This window comes from Chrysochloris asiatica, unplaced genomic scaffold, assembly GCF_000296735.1.
Source record: "Chrysochloris asiatica unplaced genomic scaffold, ChrAsi1.0 scaffold00026, whole genome shotgun sequence".
Lineage (NCBI taxonomy): Eukaryota > Metazoa > Chordata > Mammalia > Afrosoricida > Chrysochloridae > Chrysochloris > Chrysochloris asiatica.
The window spans coordinates 20,695,406-20,712,976 of NW_006408544.1; the positions used below are offsets into that span (position 1 = coordinate 20,695,406).

Below are 17,571 nucleotides of genomic sequence, written 5' to 3' on the forward strand. Positions count from 1 at the left end.
TTGGCCTAGGATCGGGCAGTGTTTCGTTCTGTTGTACATAAGGTTGCTATGAGTCAGTACTGATTCAATGGCACCTAACAACAACCATGCAATCAAGATGTGTCGATAATTACTGGCAATTGGAATGCAACGGCTAGAAACAATGAGGAAGCATCAATAGTTGGAAAATATGGCCTTGGAAATAAAAATGATGCTTGAGATCGCATGACAGAATTTTTCAAAACCAATGAATTCGTCATTGCAAAAATTTTCTTAAACAACATAAAAGATGACTATACATAGGGGCCTTACCAGATGGAATACACAGAAATCAAATTGACTACATCTGTGGAAAGATATTGTAGAAAGCTCCATATCATCAGCCCAAACAAGGCCAGGGGCAGACTGTGGAACAGACCATCAAGCAGAAGAAAAATTTAAAAGGTCCATGAGAACCAAAATAATGACCTTGAACATATTCCACCTGAATTTAGAGATCATCTGAATAACAGATTTGATGCATTAGGCACTAAAGACTGAAGACCAGAAGAGTTGTGGGATGACATCAAGAACATCATACATGAAGAAAGCAAAAATCATTAAGAAAAGAAGAAAAAGATGAAAATAGAAGTCAGAAGAGACTCTGAAATTTGCTCTCCAGGGTAGAGATGCTAAAGTAAATTGAAGAAATAAGGAGGTGACAAAGCTGAACAGAAAATTTCAGCAGTACGAGAAGACAAAGTCAAATATTATAATGCAATGTGTAAAGACCTGTAGTTAGAAAACCAAAAGGGAAGAACACGCTCAGCATTCCTCAAGCTGAGGGAATGGAATAAAAATTCAAGCCTTGACTTGAAATACTGAAGGTTTCTATGGTCAAAATATTGATACAGAAAGCATCAGAAGATGGAAGGAATACACAGTCACTGTACCAAAAAGAAATGGTCGATGTTCATCCATTGCAAGAGGTAGTATATGTTCAAGAGCCAATGATACTGAAGGGAGAAGTCCAAGGTGCATGGAAAGCATTGGCAAAGAACAAGGCTCCACGAATTGATGGAATACAAATTGAAATCTTTCAACAAACTGATGCTGCACTGGAGGCACTCACTCATCTATGCCAAGAAATTTGGAAGACAGCTACATGGCTAACTGACTGGAAGAGACCCATATTTGTGCCCATTCCAAAGAGAAGTGACCCAGTGGAATGTGGAAATCCTTGGACAATATCATTAATATCCATGCAAGCAAAATTTTGCAAAAGATAATTCAAAAATGGCTGCAACCATAATTTCCAGAAGTTCAAATCAGATTCAGAAGAGGACATGGAATGAGGGATATCACTACTGATGTCAGATGGATCTTGGCTGAAAGCAGCGAATACCAAAAAGATGTTTATCTGTGTTTTATTGACTATTGGCTTTCAATTGTGTGGATCATGACAAACTATTGACAACATTGCAGAGAATGAGTATTCTGCAATACCTAATTGTGCTCATGGGGAACCTGTACATAGACCAAGAGGCAGTTGTTCAAGCAGAACACGGGAACACTGAATGGTTTAAAATTAGAAAAGGTGTGCATCAGGATTGTATTCTTTGAACATACTTATTCAATCTGTGTGCTGAGCAAATAATTCGAGAAGCTGGATTTTATGAAGAAAATCATGGATTGTAGGAAGGCTCATTACCAACCTGCGATATGCAGATGATACAACCTTGCTTGCCTGAAAGTGAAGAAGACTTTAAATAGTTACTGATGAAGATCAAAGACCACAGCCTTTGATATGGGTTGAACATCAACATAAAGAAAACAAAAATCCTCACCACTGGACCAATAAATAACATCAAGATAAATGGAGAAAAGGTTGAAGTTGTCAAAGACTTCATTTTGCTCAGATCCACCATCAACACTCATGGAAGCAGCAGTCAAGACATTAAATGAAGTACTGCATTAGGCAAATCTGTTGCACAAGACTTTTTAAAGTGTTGAAGAGAAAATATGTCAGTTTGAGGATTAAGGTAGACCATGGTATTTTTAGTAACCTCATATGCATGTGAAAGTTGGGCAGTGAACAAGGAAGAACATAAAAGAATTGATGCGTTTGAACTATGGTGTTGGAGGAGAGTATTAAAAGTACCATGGGCTGCCAAAAGAACAAAGAGATCTGTGTTGGAAGAAGTACAGCCAGAGTGCTCCTTGGAAGCCAGGAAGGGCTGATTTCATCTCTCATACATTGGGCATATTATCATGAGGGACCAGTCCCTGGAAAAGGATATCATGTTTGATAAAATGGAGGGTCAGAGAGAAAAAGGAAGACCCCCCCAATGAGATGGATTGGCATAGTGGTAGCAGCAGTGATGGACTCAAACGTAGCAACTACAGTGAGGTTGGTGCCGGACCAGGCAATGTTGTGCATAGGGTCGCTGTAAGTCGGTACTGACTGGATGACATCTAACAACAGCAAAATCTGTATTCAGAGCTAGCACTTGGATTCACTACATTATACTGCCTCTAATAATAGTCTCTGTTGCTGCTGGTGTTAGGTGGTGTCAAACTGATTCTTACTCAAAATGACTCCATGAAACAGGGCAGTTTCCCTATAAGGTTTTTTAGGCTGCACTCTTTATGGGAGCATATCACCAGATCTGTTTTCTACGGAGCCACTTGGTAGGTTTGAATGATCAACCTCTCAGTTAGCAGTGGAGAGTTTAGACAGCTTAACCTTTGTGCCACGAGAGTTCCTCACTGCCTTTCAGAAGCACCTCCTACGATCTAGAAACTGCTGTAGATGTTACCTCTGACAACCTCTAAAAATACATGTCATTCTCCATCACTTACAGATTTGGGGAAGGAGGCTAGGAAGCGTACGTGACTAGCTACAAGTCCGGCAGCAATAAAAAGGTCAGTGTGATTCCATGTGGGTGCCAGTCAAGCAGAGGATGGGTGGAGGAGGGTCATGGCGCAGGGTATTGTAAAAGGGTTCCTGCAGGGAGTAGGCGGCTCCTTCCTTCCTTCATTCAACAGCCTTCTAGAACACAAATTGTGTGCCTCGATAATTCCAAAGCTCCCTTCCACCATGACGGTTCCATAACCTTTGGGCTCCAGAAACTAGGGCTTGACCCCTGGCCCTTATTCTGATTCCAGATGTCAGGATGAGGTGGGACCGCAGATTGTGTGGTACCTTAGCCCTTGTGCAGTAAGCCTGCCAGTTGAGCTCCGGATTGCGTAGGACATCGAGCGCCATGTTACAGGTTCCAATGGCCATATCCTGCTTTCCTAGGAAGTGGAAGATTTTGGCCAGGCGATTCAGGATCAGGGGGTGGTCTTTAGCAATCTCGATGGCCTGGGCAAGGGAAGAGGGTAAGAGGAGTCTAGTCATTAGCCAGACCAGCTACAAAGCGTAACTTACAGGAACCCCATCTCTAAATGAAACCAAGTTACCACAATTGTCTTCTCTTCCGTAGCCACCTGCCAAAGCATTCAGACATGGAACTGAACTCAACTCCTGAGAGTGCCCCCCATACTCAACCAGACTCACTGGTTACAGCCAGCAAATCCTACTAGACCCCAGGCAAACCCTTCTCAGTGAGTGAGCCTCCGTTTCCCCAGGGTAGGTGGGAAGGGGCCAGACCCACCTCTAGTCCCCCATACTTAGATAGCACTGATCACCCAGACTCTTCCGGACCACTGCCTGTTCTGTGTGTGCTGCTGCCTCTGAGAAGGTGAATTCCTACAGGGCTGGGACCCTGTCCATTCCTGTCTGTGCCCCGGCACAAAGTATGTTCTCAAAGAGGGGCAAAGAGAGTGTACTTGTTAAATTGGACATAACCCTCAGGACACTCATGAACCAGATATGTTTGGATCAGCTCTGATCTGCGATCTTTTGTCAAGAAACTGCTCATTAATCTAGCCACCAGCAAACACTAAGGGATGTGCTGCTGTGGTAAACACACAGGTGAATGAATAGCATGAGGCCCTTAACTTCCAGAAAAGACTTCAAGCATGAACTCTGTGGAAACTGCCAGATGAATGAGGTGCCAGTAATAAGAGTTGGACAGCACTTTACAGTCTACAGTGTACAGTTTCACCCACTTCCTACTTCGAGTTGGTCAATAACCCACCAAGTAGATGGAACACTAAAGAACTGATAAGAAAACCCATGCTCAGAGATCCAAGTGACCTGCTTAAAGCCATTTGCCCTATAATTGGGCCAAACTGGCAATGGGACCCCAGCTAAACCTGCCTTTCCCCACTCGATGCCATTAGGGGTGCAGAGGGGGAAATGTGAGCAAAATCCTGACAAGAGCTAGTGTCTGGTTATATTTTGGAAATGGAGCACAGCTTAGATGAGGAGGCCAGAAAAATGGGCTTGCATGGTATTGGGAGTGGACTGATTCTCAGCCGAAGAGGAACTATGATACTGTTCTAGTGAAGGAAGGATGGAGAGAAAGGTTTAGAGTCACGGTCATTGGGGCAGGGTGTACCATGAGGGATGGCAGTTGGGGAAGAGATGAGAATAGCTGGGGTTCTGGGAGGGAAGGCCAGGGTGTCAGGTAGAGTTGGGGTGACTAGTAATACGTACCTTGCCGAAGCAATCTAGGGGGTCAGTTCCGGAGTAGCCACAGTCGTGGACGCCCATGGGGGTGGTGGAGAAGCTGTGCTGTCTCTCCAACAGCATTCCCAGGTAGCACCAGGCTAGAGCTGGGGTAAGTGGAGGGGGAAAGGTCTCAAGGAAGCAGCAGGGTTGGAGGCAGGGAGCCACAAGAGGGAGTGGGCCAGCTCCACTCAAGACTGTGAGTCTGTGTGAAGACAACTAAGGGACACCACCCCCGCAAAAATCCAAACCCACTGCTGTCAAGTTGACGCGGACTCTTAGTGACCCTATGGTGGTGGTGACCCTGTATAGGGTTTCTGAGGCTGTAAATCTTTATGAGAGAAGAAAGTCTCATCTTTCTCCTGCAGAACAGCTGGTAGTGTGAACTGCTGACCTTGAGGTTAACAGCCTAACTCGTGACCTATTTGTTGTTGTTAATGCTGTTGAGTTGGTTCCAACCCATAGCGACTCTCTATAGGGTTTCCAAGGAGTGGCTGGTGAGTTTGAACCACTGACCTTGCGGTTCAAACCGACTTTGCAGTCCAGCACATTAGCCCATAGCACCACACCAGGACTCCCATGACCTTATGTTGTTGGTAAGTGCCATTGAGTCGATTCCGACCCATAGCAACCCTGTATAGGATTTCCGAGGAGCAGCTGGTGAGCTTGAACCACCGACCTTGCAGTTCAAACGGATTTACAGTCTGGTGCATTAACCCACAACGCCACATCAGGACTCCCCCATGACCCTATAGGACAGGGTAAAACTGTCCCATAGGGTTCCCAAGGCTCTTGTCTTGACAGAAGCCAACTGCCACATCTTTCTCTCACAGAGCAACTGCTGGGTTCAAACCACAGACATTTTGCTTAGCAACCAAGAAGTTAACTGCTGTGCTACCAGGGTTTCTTAAAGGAAGGGTTTGTTGTTATTAAGTGCCATGGACTCGGTTCTGACACAGTGATCCTGTTTCCGAGGAGCAGCTAGTGGGTTTGAACTGCAGATCTTGCGGTTAGCAGTCCAGTGCCACACCAGGACTAGTGAAATGAAATCACTGAGAATGACCCAGGGACAGAGAGACTAAGGTGGGAAGAGAGAGGGGGCATGTGAATGAATGAATGAATGCATTTTGAGAGCTCTTCTCTGTGTTTAACGTGTACATCAGTTACCTCATTGAGAACTTGTTACCAGCTCCTGTAGTCCTAGTCCCTGTTCTAGCTGTGGGATCTTGGGAAAACCTTCCTTGACTCTGGTCCAACAGTCTCTAGTTTCCTAACCATAGAATGGAGGTCACCAGACACACACCTGCAAACATGCAACTGCAGTGATTTATACTTGCATGTTTTCACTTGTTCAGTGTGTGTGAGGCACAAAAAAAGGGAGGCAGTGCTCAGGGTGGGGAGAGCAGGGTAGTGACAGGGGTGCTCTCCTGCCCCTCACCCAGGCCCTTACCTCGGTGGTGGGGGTCTGAGGACTTCAGGACTTGTCGGAGAAGAGCCAGTGTGCGGTTGAAGGCGGGCAGCCGCTTCTGCTCCTCACTGCCCAGCTCCAGGAAGATGCCATCTAGCCTGGGGCAGAGAAGGGCATACGGCTGATCTGCAGCCCCTCCAAGCTGCTTCCAGCCTGCTGCAAGCCCCTCCCAGGCTGCTGGCAGGGAGGGGGCCTTAGGAAGCTCTTGCCTGGGACATGGGGTCAGCCACCTCTTCCCTCACTCTCCAGCCTGGGTTCTAGACCAAACCTGCAGGCAGCACAGCCATCCCAACCCCAGGGCCTGACCTGATGAAAAGTGTTGCCATGGTGAAGTACCAGCCCCTCTTCTCTTCCATCGGGACCTAAAGAAGCAGAGAACCATCGGGCTGTTGTTATTAAAGTACTCAAGCCATTGTGGGAAGATTCCCTTGTTTTCCCCCAAATCCCAAGAGGCAGCAAGTGCAGTGGGAAGGGCACAGACTTTGGCTTAAGCACATTCGATCCCAGTCCTAACTCTGCCATTGCTGGCTGGGTGACCCTGGGCAAGTCACTTTACTTCTCTGGCCACAGAGGATTGTGGGAAATAAGGGGCATGAATGCTCCAAGCAAGGTGCCTAGCACAAAGCAGGTGTGAAATGCATATTCTTCCCTGGATCCCTCCCCTCTTGCTCCCCTGACCAAGCTAAGCTCCCCTCCCTCTGACTCCCTACCTGTGCACTAGACTCCACCACCCTTCTGAACTGGTCACCCTCTCTCTCCTATACTGCCCACCTGCCTCTGCTCTGCCTTTCTGAGAAAGCCCCCTTGGGCATGTTAAGTGAGTGCAGTTCAGCTGAAGCCCAGGACCCCCCCTGAACTGTTTTCCCGTTATTATTCTTGCCAACCTTGCTGTACATTTAGACCGACTTGGGCACCAGATAAAATATTTATGCCGTTATTTATGGGAGTAGCTGCTCCTGCCTCGGGAAGGAATTTTAATGAAAACCAATAAAACCCCCAGTGCATATCAGCAGCTTTGCCTCGGACTCCCAGCTCCTCCCTCAACATTCATCTCCTGTCATTAATCTCCAGGCTCAATTCTGTCCTCACCCCCAACCCCCACTGTGACCTCCTCAGCCCGGGACCCCCATCCCTTCACTCCCACCCACGCCCCACCTCCCAACAGCCAAAGTGAATGCATTCAACTGCAGCCACATTTCTTAGCACTTATCGTGTGAAACCCTGTACCTGTTCAGGGTGCTGTGGGGATGGGGCACTGAGTGGGACCTACACCCAGACCCAAGTTGGTTCCTAACCTGGCTGGGAAAACAGATCCAGGCTTAAGTCATGAAACCTGACCAAGTACCTGCATGTGCCAGGATACTGGCATTCTTCATCTCAACCTCCCAACAAGCCTATGAGATAGGTGGTACCCTCGTTTTAAAGAGGAGCATACTGAGGCTTTGAAAATCAAAGTGACTTGTCCACAGTCGCACAGCCTGTGCGTGTCAAAGGTGGGATTCAAACCCTGCTCCCTTTACCAGACTGGGTTGCGGAGAACTAAGTTGTTGTTAGATGCCTTAAAGCAGATTCTGACTCACTGGCAACCCCGTGTGTGCAGAGTAGAACTGCTTGCACCATACGGTTTTCTAAGCTGTGACCTCTGGGAAGCAGATCACCAGGTCTTTCTTCCAAGATGCCTCGGGTAGATTAGAACCATCAACCTTTTAGCTGCTAGGTGAGCCATCCAGGGGCTCCTGCCAATAACTAAAGTGAGAGACAGTATGGTGAAGGCCCTGAGGGTGGGATAAACAAAGTGCCAGAAGAAGACTGCAAAGCCTCACAGAGGATATGGCATTTAAGGTGGGTCTGGAGGAGTCAGTGGGATTTGGGGATGGGGGTTCAGCCTGAGTAGAGATCTGCAGTAAGGAACAGAAGTAAGAGGCACATGTGGGAACTGCTGAGAGTGGAGCACCGAGTGTGTGAGCTCATGCCACCAACAAGTGAAGCTGCTTGCATGTTTGCTGAGGAGTATGTGGAGAGAGGGAGCTTATGGGTCACCTTCAGATGAATCAGAGTCTCAGTCCACTGAGTGGCATTACTGGAACCCAGGCCTGAGTCACTGGCCCCAAGGGGCTCCCACCAACCACATTTCTCGGTCAATACTTAGCGAGTATCTCCTCTGTGTGGTCCTGGTTGGCAACAGGGACAGGCGATAAAGAAGGTAGGCCCTGCCTTTAGGGGATCCTGAGACTCCATTACAGTGAAAGAACCCAAGGGCTAGGGGAATCCAGGGGAGGCAGTGCTGACGTGGGACCTTGAGAACAGGTGGGAAGTACCCAGGTGGAAATAAACACTCAAGTGGAAAAGGCATTTCAGACAGAGGGGACATCGTGTGCAAAAGCCGAGAAACGAGCCAGCCTGGGTGTTGGGGTCTGCAGGCAGCCCTGCCGTGTGCCTCGAACATTGGTTATAAAGGGCAGGCAGATGTGCCAGAAGGGTAGATCAGAAGGGCTACCTGAATGCCAGCTCAGGACCTGTGCCTCATGCACAGGCAGTGGGGAGCCATGAAAGGAGTTAGAGCTGGGAATGCCAAAATGTGGTACGTGTTTTTACATTCCCATCATCTTAAAGGGATAATTAGATTCCTTCAGTGAGAATTTGTGTATTGGGCCTTTAGATGTAACATGGCTGTCTGGAGGGAGGAGAGCAGGCCCCAAAGGTTAAAGTAGGGAACATCTACCAAAGCCAAAGGCTGGGATGAGATGCCATTTGAGTCTGCCTGCTTTGTCTACACAGGATCTGGGTTGTAGGAACGAAGTAGGTACCTGCTGTGGGCCAAGCTAGCTGAAGGACCTTGTATGCGGTCTTCTGGCTCTCTGCCTGCATATGAGAAGGATCTTGTGACCTCTGGCCCAGTGCCTGTTTGTGGCTGACTTAACTGAGTTGCAGTGTGGAGAACCATAGCCTCCTTCCCTCTTATGCTCCTGACAAGAACGTGTCCTAAACAGGAGTAGCTTTAGGAGATGCTGGGAATTGTAATGCAAAAAGCAAAGGTTCTGGTGCCCAACAGGCCTAGCCAGATGAGGTGGGTGACCTTTGATAAAGGAGTGACCCCTCAGAGACTATGTCCTTATTTGACCTTGCAGTTGTAAGGCAGTGCTCGACTAAGGTATGTGTTTCACAAATATTTGGCTCTTTTCTCCTAGTTTGTGGTTCCTTTCTCCTAGTCTGACTTAGAGCTAAGCAAGGTGAGAGATGTCTAGGAGTCTGCTTTGCCCATCTATGACCAGAGAGATACTTGATTTCCCTGTGACACAATGGAGTTCTCACTTTGCACTTCTGTGGGATTTGGGGCATCTTTCTCGCTTCCACGGTTTCTAGTATTGGAGAGTAAAGTGTGGTTCTTAAGACTCTTCCTGGTTCTCCAGAGTTCCCAGTCATTTTGAACTCAGGCTCTGGGAAATGAAATCACGTGCTCCAAATCACACAGGTAGTGTGTGAGCAAGCTAAGAAGGAAACTCATGACTGGTTGTTCTAGCCCCAAGCCTTTTTTTACAACACACAGCTATCTAGATCAATCCCTTTATGTATCTGAGGACACAGAGACTAAAGAGATGAAATAACGTATCCAAGGTCACACACTAGTTAGTATCAGAACTTATTACTGGATGGTTTCACAACCACTCGGCTCGCTGTTCAATCTTTTGATTCCCCAAGCACTTGGTTACAGTTGGCACTAGGTAAACAATACCACCACCTGGTGGCAGTATGCCTGAATTGCAGGGACAACTCCTCAGTTTTAACTCTTTTTTTATCTCTTACCTTGAAGACTGAAATTGCATTTTTAAATAAGTAGCAAGCGGCATCTATATGAGCAGTCCCAAATATAGTCCCTCATTAAATCCTGCTGAAGAGTAACATTTGCAGGAGGGCTTATGGGGCTGCAGATGAGGTCAGTGGAGATGGAATGGAGTTGATGGTATAAACACATCTAGTCCAAAGGCTTATAGTGCCTAGGCATTAATCTTCTACTCTTGTGATGAAACTGTTGGAGACTGTGCAATTCTGGCCTTAACATAGGCTGTCGCTTTAAAATCCTTCTGGTTGTAACTGAAGCAGCAGCTGAAGCTGTTACCAGGGGCAACCTGGCAAGTCACAGTGCGTTAAATTAAATTAAACAGGCCTCTAACTGCCCCCTCCCTTCATGTAGAAGGGAGGGGGCTGTTCCGCCTCTCTCCTGGAGAATAAAGTTGCTGTGAAACCTCTTATGGCTGCAAGGCATTCCGTTAGATTTTATGGCTCCCAAGGGTAAGATGTTTGAAGGCAGCCTGGGAAGAGGCTCAAAGGGCTTCTGCCAGGAGCAGAGAGGCACCTCTACTGAGGGTCTCCCTGTTGTAGGCTCTGGTCAGGACACTCTGCCACATCTCTTGTTTAGTCCTCATCACCTCTCTGTAAACTGGGGGATTCTGGGGTCTGTCTAGAACAGGGGGCTGCTCCAGGTTTCACAAGGGCTCTCAAATTAGGCTGCTGTTCTGTGGCAGATATGTGGGAGGGGACTGAGGGGTTCCTAAGTGAAACCCATAAACCTGGAAGCACATGAAGGTAAGGTTACAGTGCCAGATTACCCGATGAGCAAGGTAACAATGGGTTTACTTGTGCTAATTTACTAATCTATAGTGAACAATTTCACAGTTCTCTTTTCACCACATCAAAGATCCTGCTTCTAAGTATGCACCTGCCTTTCTCCTAACACCACAACACCTTCCTAAGGACCCCAAATTTCTTCATATTTACTATCCCCGACAGGGGTGGAATACCCAGTAAGCAAGGTAAGCACGGGCTTACTTATTGATCTCTGGTGAATAGCTTCAAATTTTTCATGCGAAAGTAAGCATAAGTAAACGCATGCTTACCTTGCTTACAGAGTAATCCACTCCTGGGTGACAACAAGGGGCAACTCCTCAGCAAGGGGTTCTCGATACATGTCCTAGTCTCTTTGAGGCTCTCGTGGTTGTTGTTGTTAAGTGCCGTCGAGTCAGTTCCGACCCATAGCGACCCTGAACAGGGTATCCGAGGCTGTAAATCTTTACAGGAGTAGAAAGCCTCATCTTTCTCCCGTGGAGCGGCTGGTAGTTTCGAATTGCTGACCTTGCGGTTCATAGCCCAATTCGTAACCACTATGCTACCAGAGCTCCTTATTTACCTCATTTCAGAGATGGGGAAACTGAGGCTCAAAGATGTAGAGGTTTGCCTGTTGTTGTTGTTATTGTTAAGTGCCAATGAGTCAGTTCCAACTCAACCCTATATAGGGTTTCCAAGGAGCAGTTAGTGAGTTTGAACCACCGACCTTGTGGTTCAAACCAACTTTGTGGTCTAGTGCTGTATTTCACAGTACCACAGTTAACCAGACATTTGAAGCCAAGTCAGTTTAACTTCAAGTTCATGTTCTTCCTACAGCTAATGGCAAGGAGCTAGTGCTTATTCAGCAATTATATTTACACAGTGCTTTCACACAGATGATCCTGTGAAATGGGTACCTTCAGCCTCTTTGTACAGATGAGGAAACTGAGGTGAGATGACGTCACCTCAAAGTCACATGGCTACTAGGGTGAACGCCTGAGCTGTAACTGGTATTCTGTTTGCGATACTAATAACAGTCATTAGTGCTGAGCACTTACTAGGCAACTTGTTCACAGTTGACAGTTATCATGTGACCCCTAAATAACACTACAAGGTATTGTTGTTGTTGTTGTATACTGTGGAGTCGCTTCCAGCTCATAGCGACCCTGTACAGGGTTTCCAAGGCTATAAATCTTTACGGGAGTAGAAAGTCTCATCTTTCTCCTGCAGAACAGCTGGGAGTTTCAAACTGCTGACCTTACGGCTCGCAGCCTGATTCATAACTACTATGAGACTAGTATTATACCAGTTTTACAGATACGGCAGTTGTGGCAGAGAGGGGTGAGAGAACTTGCCCACTGCAAAACAGCTGGAAAGCAGTAGTTCGGGGAATCCAGCAGCTTGGCTCCAGAGTCTCTGCTCCTAACTAGGCTACACCAGTGGTTCTCAAAGGGGGTCCCGGGACCAGCAGGATCAGAACCTGCTGAATCAGACACTGTGGGCGTGAGGCCCTACAATCTATTTTACTAGGCCCTTTAATGCATGCTGAAGGAGACTGGCTGGTGCTGTAGGATAATCATTGGACTGTCAACCATAAGGTCAACAGTTCAACCTATCAGCTGCTCCAAGGGAGAAAGACGAGACTTCCTGTTCCTATAAAGATTTACAGCCTTGTAAACAGGGTCGCTGAGTTGGAATTGACTCAATGGCTGTCGGTTTGGCTCGGTTGGAAGCACTAGTCTCTCCCTACACCATAAGAGAGCAATGACTAGACTTAGTAGACACATCTCTTTCTAAGTAAGTGAGAGGATCAGACATTGTGATCCTCAGGTAAGTCTGAAGATTCAAGTGATCTAGCAGAATTTACAGATCATACTAGGATTAAATCCAATACACAACTGAATAGGCTATTCCAGAAGCCTTGCTGGTTCTTAAGGAAAAGATCTGCCTTATGGTTTGAACTTTGTTCCTGATGACAGTTGTACTCTAAGTTTCAGAATCAGTTCTTGAGAGCTGATTAACTAACTCCCTCTTGGGAGGGATGACAAAGAGGAAAGAGAATGATTATCCACAATGTGTCACTGAATTCTCACAGCAGCCTTAGAAGGGTTACCGTAGCTTCCTCCTTTTACAGATGAGGAAACAGATGAAGAAGAAAGCTACTAGCCCAGCCCCACAGCCTGGGGTGGAAGTGCCAGGATTCAAGTCCAGATCTGTCTCCCTCCCACACCCCCATTTCTTCCACCTCATCACGCTGCCCCATGAAGGCTGATGCTGCAGAAATAAAAGTCACAGGTGACAGACCTCAAGGAATATGCTTTTCCTGCACAACTGGAATGTCCTCTGTGAGGACACAGCCGACTGGCTCTCCTATGTCCAAAGCTCCACCCCCCACCCCACCCACAGTCCCCGCCTCCTCTCCACCCACCCACCCCTGCCACACAGAAAGGGCAGGGTAAAGGGATCTCGGCCCCATATTCCTGTTTTGTTGTATGTAGGGAGTACACAGAGCAATGGGATTGAAGTTCCACCTTATCTCCAATTTCCTGAAGGATCCTAGAAAGGCCAATTCCCTAGCCTGGGCCTCAGCTTCTGTGTCCAACAACAGGATGACCCCACTAGGCCTGTTAAATGTGACCCCCAAGCCCCAAATCAATCCTGTTGCTGTCAAGTCAATTTGCATTCATGACACATGACAATCTTATGTGTTATATGTGGTGTGGCACTGTGGGTTAATGCGCCAGGCTGCAAAGCCATTTGAACTGCAAGGTTGGCGGTTCAAACTTACCAACTGCTCTTTGGAAACCCTATACAGGGTCGTTATGGGTCAGAAATGACTCGATGGCACTTATCAACAACTTCTGTGGTGCTGCTGGGTGGGTTTGAACTCCCAACCTTTGGGTTAGTAGTTGAATGCAAACTGTTTGCATCATCCAGGGATCCTACATGCAGTGGCAGATGGAAAGTGTTATTTTTCAGAATCAGTCATCTATTCAACCGTGTCAGGGTGCCCTGGCTGATTCCCTCTAGGTTTTCAGCTCGGAGCAGATCAATTGCAGCTCCCTGTTGTCACACCCTTTCTGGTCCTGCTCTAGGTGTAGACCCTCAGGTCATCTTAGCTTTGTGCTGGTTTCCGGGACACGCTGCCTCCAGGCCATCCTGAGTCACTGTTCTATTCCACTGCCCCTTGAGAAAAGGGCCATCTCTGTCTAGACCTGGGTTCAAAATCACCTCTACTGCCAGTAGAGGCTGGGTGGATCTGAGGAAACCTCTTGCCCTCTGAATTTGCTCAGCTACTCAGTGAGCAAGAACCTACTGTTCTTGCTGTGTGTTGTCTGTTGGTTTGCAACTCAGCAGCCCCCTGTGACGGAGTAGGACTGTCCATACGTCTTTCTAGACGGTAATCTGCAAGAGGGTAGATTGCCAGGGTGGGTTGGAACTGCTGATCTTTCAGTTAGCAACTGAGTGCTTAATGTTGTACCACCAGGACCCCTGCCTTCAATCTACAGGATCTTGTCTTCTGTAAAGGTGACTGGGGGCAGATGATGCTAATGGTAAGTTTGGTACTGGGGTCCTGTATCTATGAGAAGGGCAGGCCCAAGTCTCACACTTGCCAGGTAAGTATGAGAGGGAAGCCCACAGCAAAGCTGTTAAAGCCAAAAGCACTGATCATACAAATATGACTTCCCTCAAGACCTTCAGAAAAAGAAGGAACCGCAACCTCTGAATATCTCTCCCTCAGCCAGGGCTTTGCTGTTCCATACTCTTGAATTCAGTTCCTGTTAGCTCCTCAACAGCTGTGTGCCCTTGGGCTCTCTGAGCCTCAGTTTTGCTCATCTGTAAAATGGGGCAAGTATGAGTTCTGGCTTTCTAGCATTTCTGTGAGGATCAAGTAAGATCACCTATGAAAACTACACATTCAAGGGGAATGGAAGATCAAGGCAGATTGGAGAACAGTTAAGCAGGTTTGCATGGGCTAAGTGGGACAGAGGTAAATAATGATGTATGCACAACCCTGGAACAACAGGGCTCTGGGATACAGGGGATGAGGCATGGATTGAATGAATTAAAGGGGGAAATAAGGTTCAGATGCTTGGCTGTGTTTTGAATTTTGGTTTCCCTTGCATACCATTGTAAAATAGATACTTGAGGGGGAGAGAAAGGAATAGCCAGAAATATCATCATAGAAAGCTTGTAAGTCTGTCTTCTGTCTATAACTGATTGGAATACCTAAAAGGGGCTGCCATGTTCTCAGTGAAGGAGGCTTCCTGTGGAGCCTAGGTGGAATCCTAGGACCACAGGTGGAATCCTGAACCCCATCCAGAATTTTCTGAGGTGGGAAATCTCCATTGAAAAGACAAGCAGACCAGCCTGGAGCAGCTAGAAGAACAGAAGATACTTCTTGAAAGACCGACAGGAAAAATATAAAACAATAATGGCAGTCCAGCTGACTACTACAAGAACAAGCAAGTTGCTCGCCGAGGAGACATCAAGGCAAGAGGCTGGGTCCCCTCAGGGCAAACCCCCTTCCAAGACTAAGATGCAAGGGGAATACAAAAGCAGACATGCTCTCTGACTGGTGACCACGTTGGTCACCGATAAAGGGAAGTAAGGGAAAAACAGCAATGAAGCTGTGAGCTAAGCCCTACAACATTCAATAGACTCCTGTGAACCCGGGTGGAAATCTGGTTGGCCAGCAGTATGGCAAGACCTGGGGACTCCTGGACCCAGAGTCAGTGACATAGCCAGAGGACTAGAGTGGAGAGTGAAGTGTCCAGCTGATAAGAAGAGAGGGCATATGCACAAGAATACCCACACTTGCAGATAATACCCACATGACCTAGCTTCAATGGCTGGAAGAAGAAAGAAGAGGAAAAAGTAATCTGATACAATGTGATGAACTTGACCTATACCTATGGATGCAGTAGCTCAAAAGAGGGAACAAATCTTTACAGCAAGGACCATTCCCACCCCATCGATATACAGGGTAGACAAGGATGGGCAATTTGGACATTCGCTACCCAAAATGGGGGTCTACAAAGGCAGGAAGTGACTGGCTTACAAGCTTTCAAGAGGGAGCCTAGATCCAGTGGACATGGAGGAAGGTAGAATCTCCACTGAGTAATATCCAATCTGTCTGGGCGGAGCTGATATAAGGAGCTGGGGATAGGACTCTTGTGGTACAATAGTGAATAACTGCTATCAGGACTGACTGTGAGGGTTGAAAATGTAAAGGTAGAAATTTTTCAGTAAAAGGAGGGGAGTGGTTGACTTTGCAGTCCAAGAGCAGAGGTCCCTGGGACCATCAAGGGAAAAGCGTGGAGCGCGAGACCCAACCCAGAGAAGCAGTGGCACCAGAGATGGAGGCAGAGATGATGACGTGGAGAGATGGAGCATCCTGGGACTCTAGACCCAGAAAGGGAGAGGGGCTGTGTGGTGACGACTGGGGGGCAGGCTTGCAGGGTATACCCTTTGGTTGGCTGATGATGCATGGAGGGGATTGTAATCATGGCAATGTAACAATATACGATAGGATGAATGTAAAGCTAATGTTCTCCCATGTAAACTATCACATAATTCACAATAAAACATTAAAAACAAACAAACTACACATTCACTATTCAGCTTTGTTCATCTCCAGTTCTAGTTAAACCAATTCAAACCACTTGGATTGGGCAGGGAGAGGGAGGTCCTGGGGTGGTGCAAACAGTTTGCACTTGACTAGTAACCAAAAGAGTTCGTGGTTTGAACCCACCCAGTGGTATCACAGAAAAATGGACTGGCAATCCACTTCCATAAAGAGTACAGCCAAGTCCCAACACCGAAAAGTGTGTCATTTGAAAGTGATATCATTTGAAGGTCCTAGGTGGAGCAGAAGAAAGATGTGGAACAAAATTCAAAATTATAAAAAAAGAGCAGGCTTACTAGTTGGATAGAATCTGGTAGAAAACCCCCCCACCCCCACCCGGCACTATGGCACCCTTACCCAACCACAGCCCAATCTCCAGCCCAACAAAAGACAGGTCTATAAGGGGAATGGAGTCCCGGTGTGGCGCTGTAGGTTAATGCACCAGACTGCAAAGCTGTTTGAACTGAAGCGTTGGCAGGTCAAGCTCACCAGCTTCTCCTTGGAAACCCTGTACAGGGTCACTATGGGTTGGAACTGACTCAATGGCACTTAACAACAACAACAACAATAAGGGAAATAATAGCACTAGGGAGGTACACACACCTTAGAATAATCAGCCTATGGAGATCAAAAGGGCAGTGCTTACCTGAAGACAAAGTTCAGAAGGGTTAGGATAGAAGGGGGACTGGGGACCAGAAACACAAGAAGGAAGTGGGATGAGTGATGTTACCATGAGGCAAAATGTGTATGAACTGCAGAATAAAAAACCTGATCTGCTCTGAAAATCCTCACCCAACACACACACACACAATCACAGCTAAGAAAAGCCTATTTGTTGTTGTTCTTAAGTGCTGTCAAGTCAGTTTCAACTCATATCTACCCTGTATAGGGTCTCCAAGGAGCGGCTGGTGAGTTTGAACTGCCGACCTTTCGATTCAAACTGAAACCTATGTGGCAGTATTATTCTGCAACACATGAGGTCGCCACAAGTTAGAATTGATTTAATGGCAGCAGGTTTTTTTGCGGGGAGGAGGGAGTTTGTATTTGCAAGCACCATGGAAGGAAATGTCCTGCCCATACTCTCAAAAAGTTTGCAGGTAACTTTGCAGATCGATGAATTATTAAGTTCTCCAACACTGCCCTCAACAGTTGGCCTGTGATTTCCCACCTCCATAGAGATGCTAACGCAAGTGGAAGAAATGAGGAGGTACAAGAGCTGAATAGAAAATTCCAAAGATCAGCTTGAGAAGATAAAGCCAATTATTATAACAAAATGTGCAAAGATCTGGAATCAGA

General features: G+C 47.0%; 1 protein-coding gene across 1 annotated transcript in view; it reads right to left on the minus strand.

The window, feature by feature from the left end:
• The window catches only part of TTC22 (tetratricopeptide repeat domain 22), a 41,398-nt gene that overhangs the window by 8,805 nt on the left and 15,022 nt on the right, over positions 1–17,571 (minus strand). Inside the window, exons 2-5 of the mRNA XM_006839811.1 lie at positions 6,351–6,406; positions 6,027–6,142; positions 4,565–4,683; positions 3,164–3,325 (exon numbers count right to left, since the gene is read on the minus strand). Coding sequence (XP_006839874.1) covers positions 3,164–3,325; positions 4,565–4,683; positions 6,027–6,142; positions 6,351–6,406 — 453 coding nt within the window. The remainder of the gene's footprint in view (positions 1–3,163; positions 3,326–4,564; positions 4,684–6,026; positions 6,143–6,350; positions 6,407–17,571) is intronic.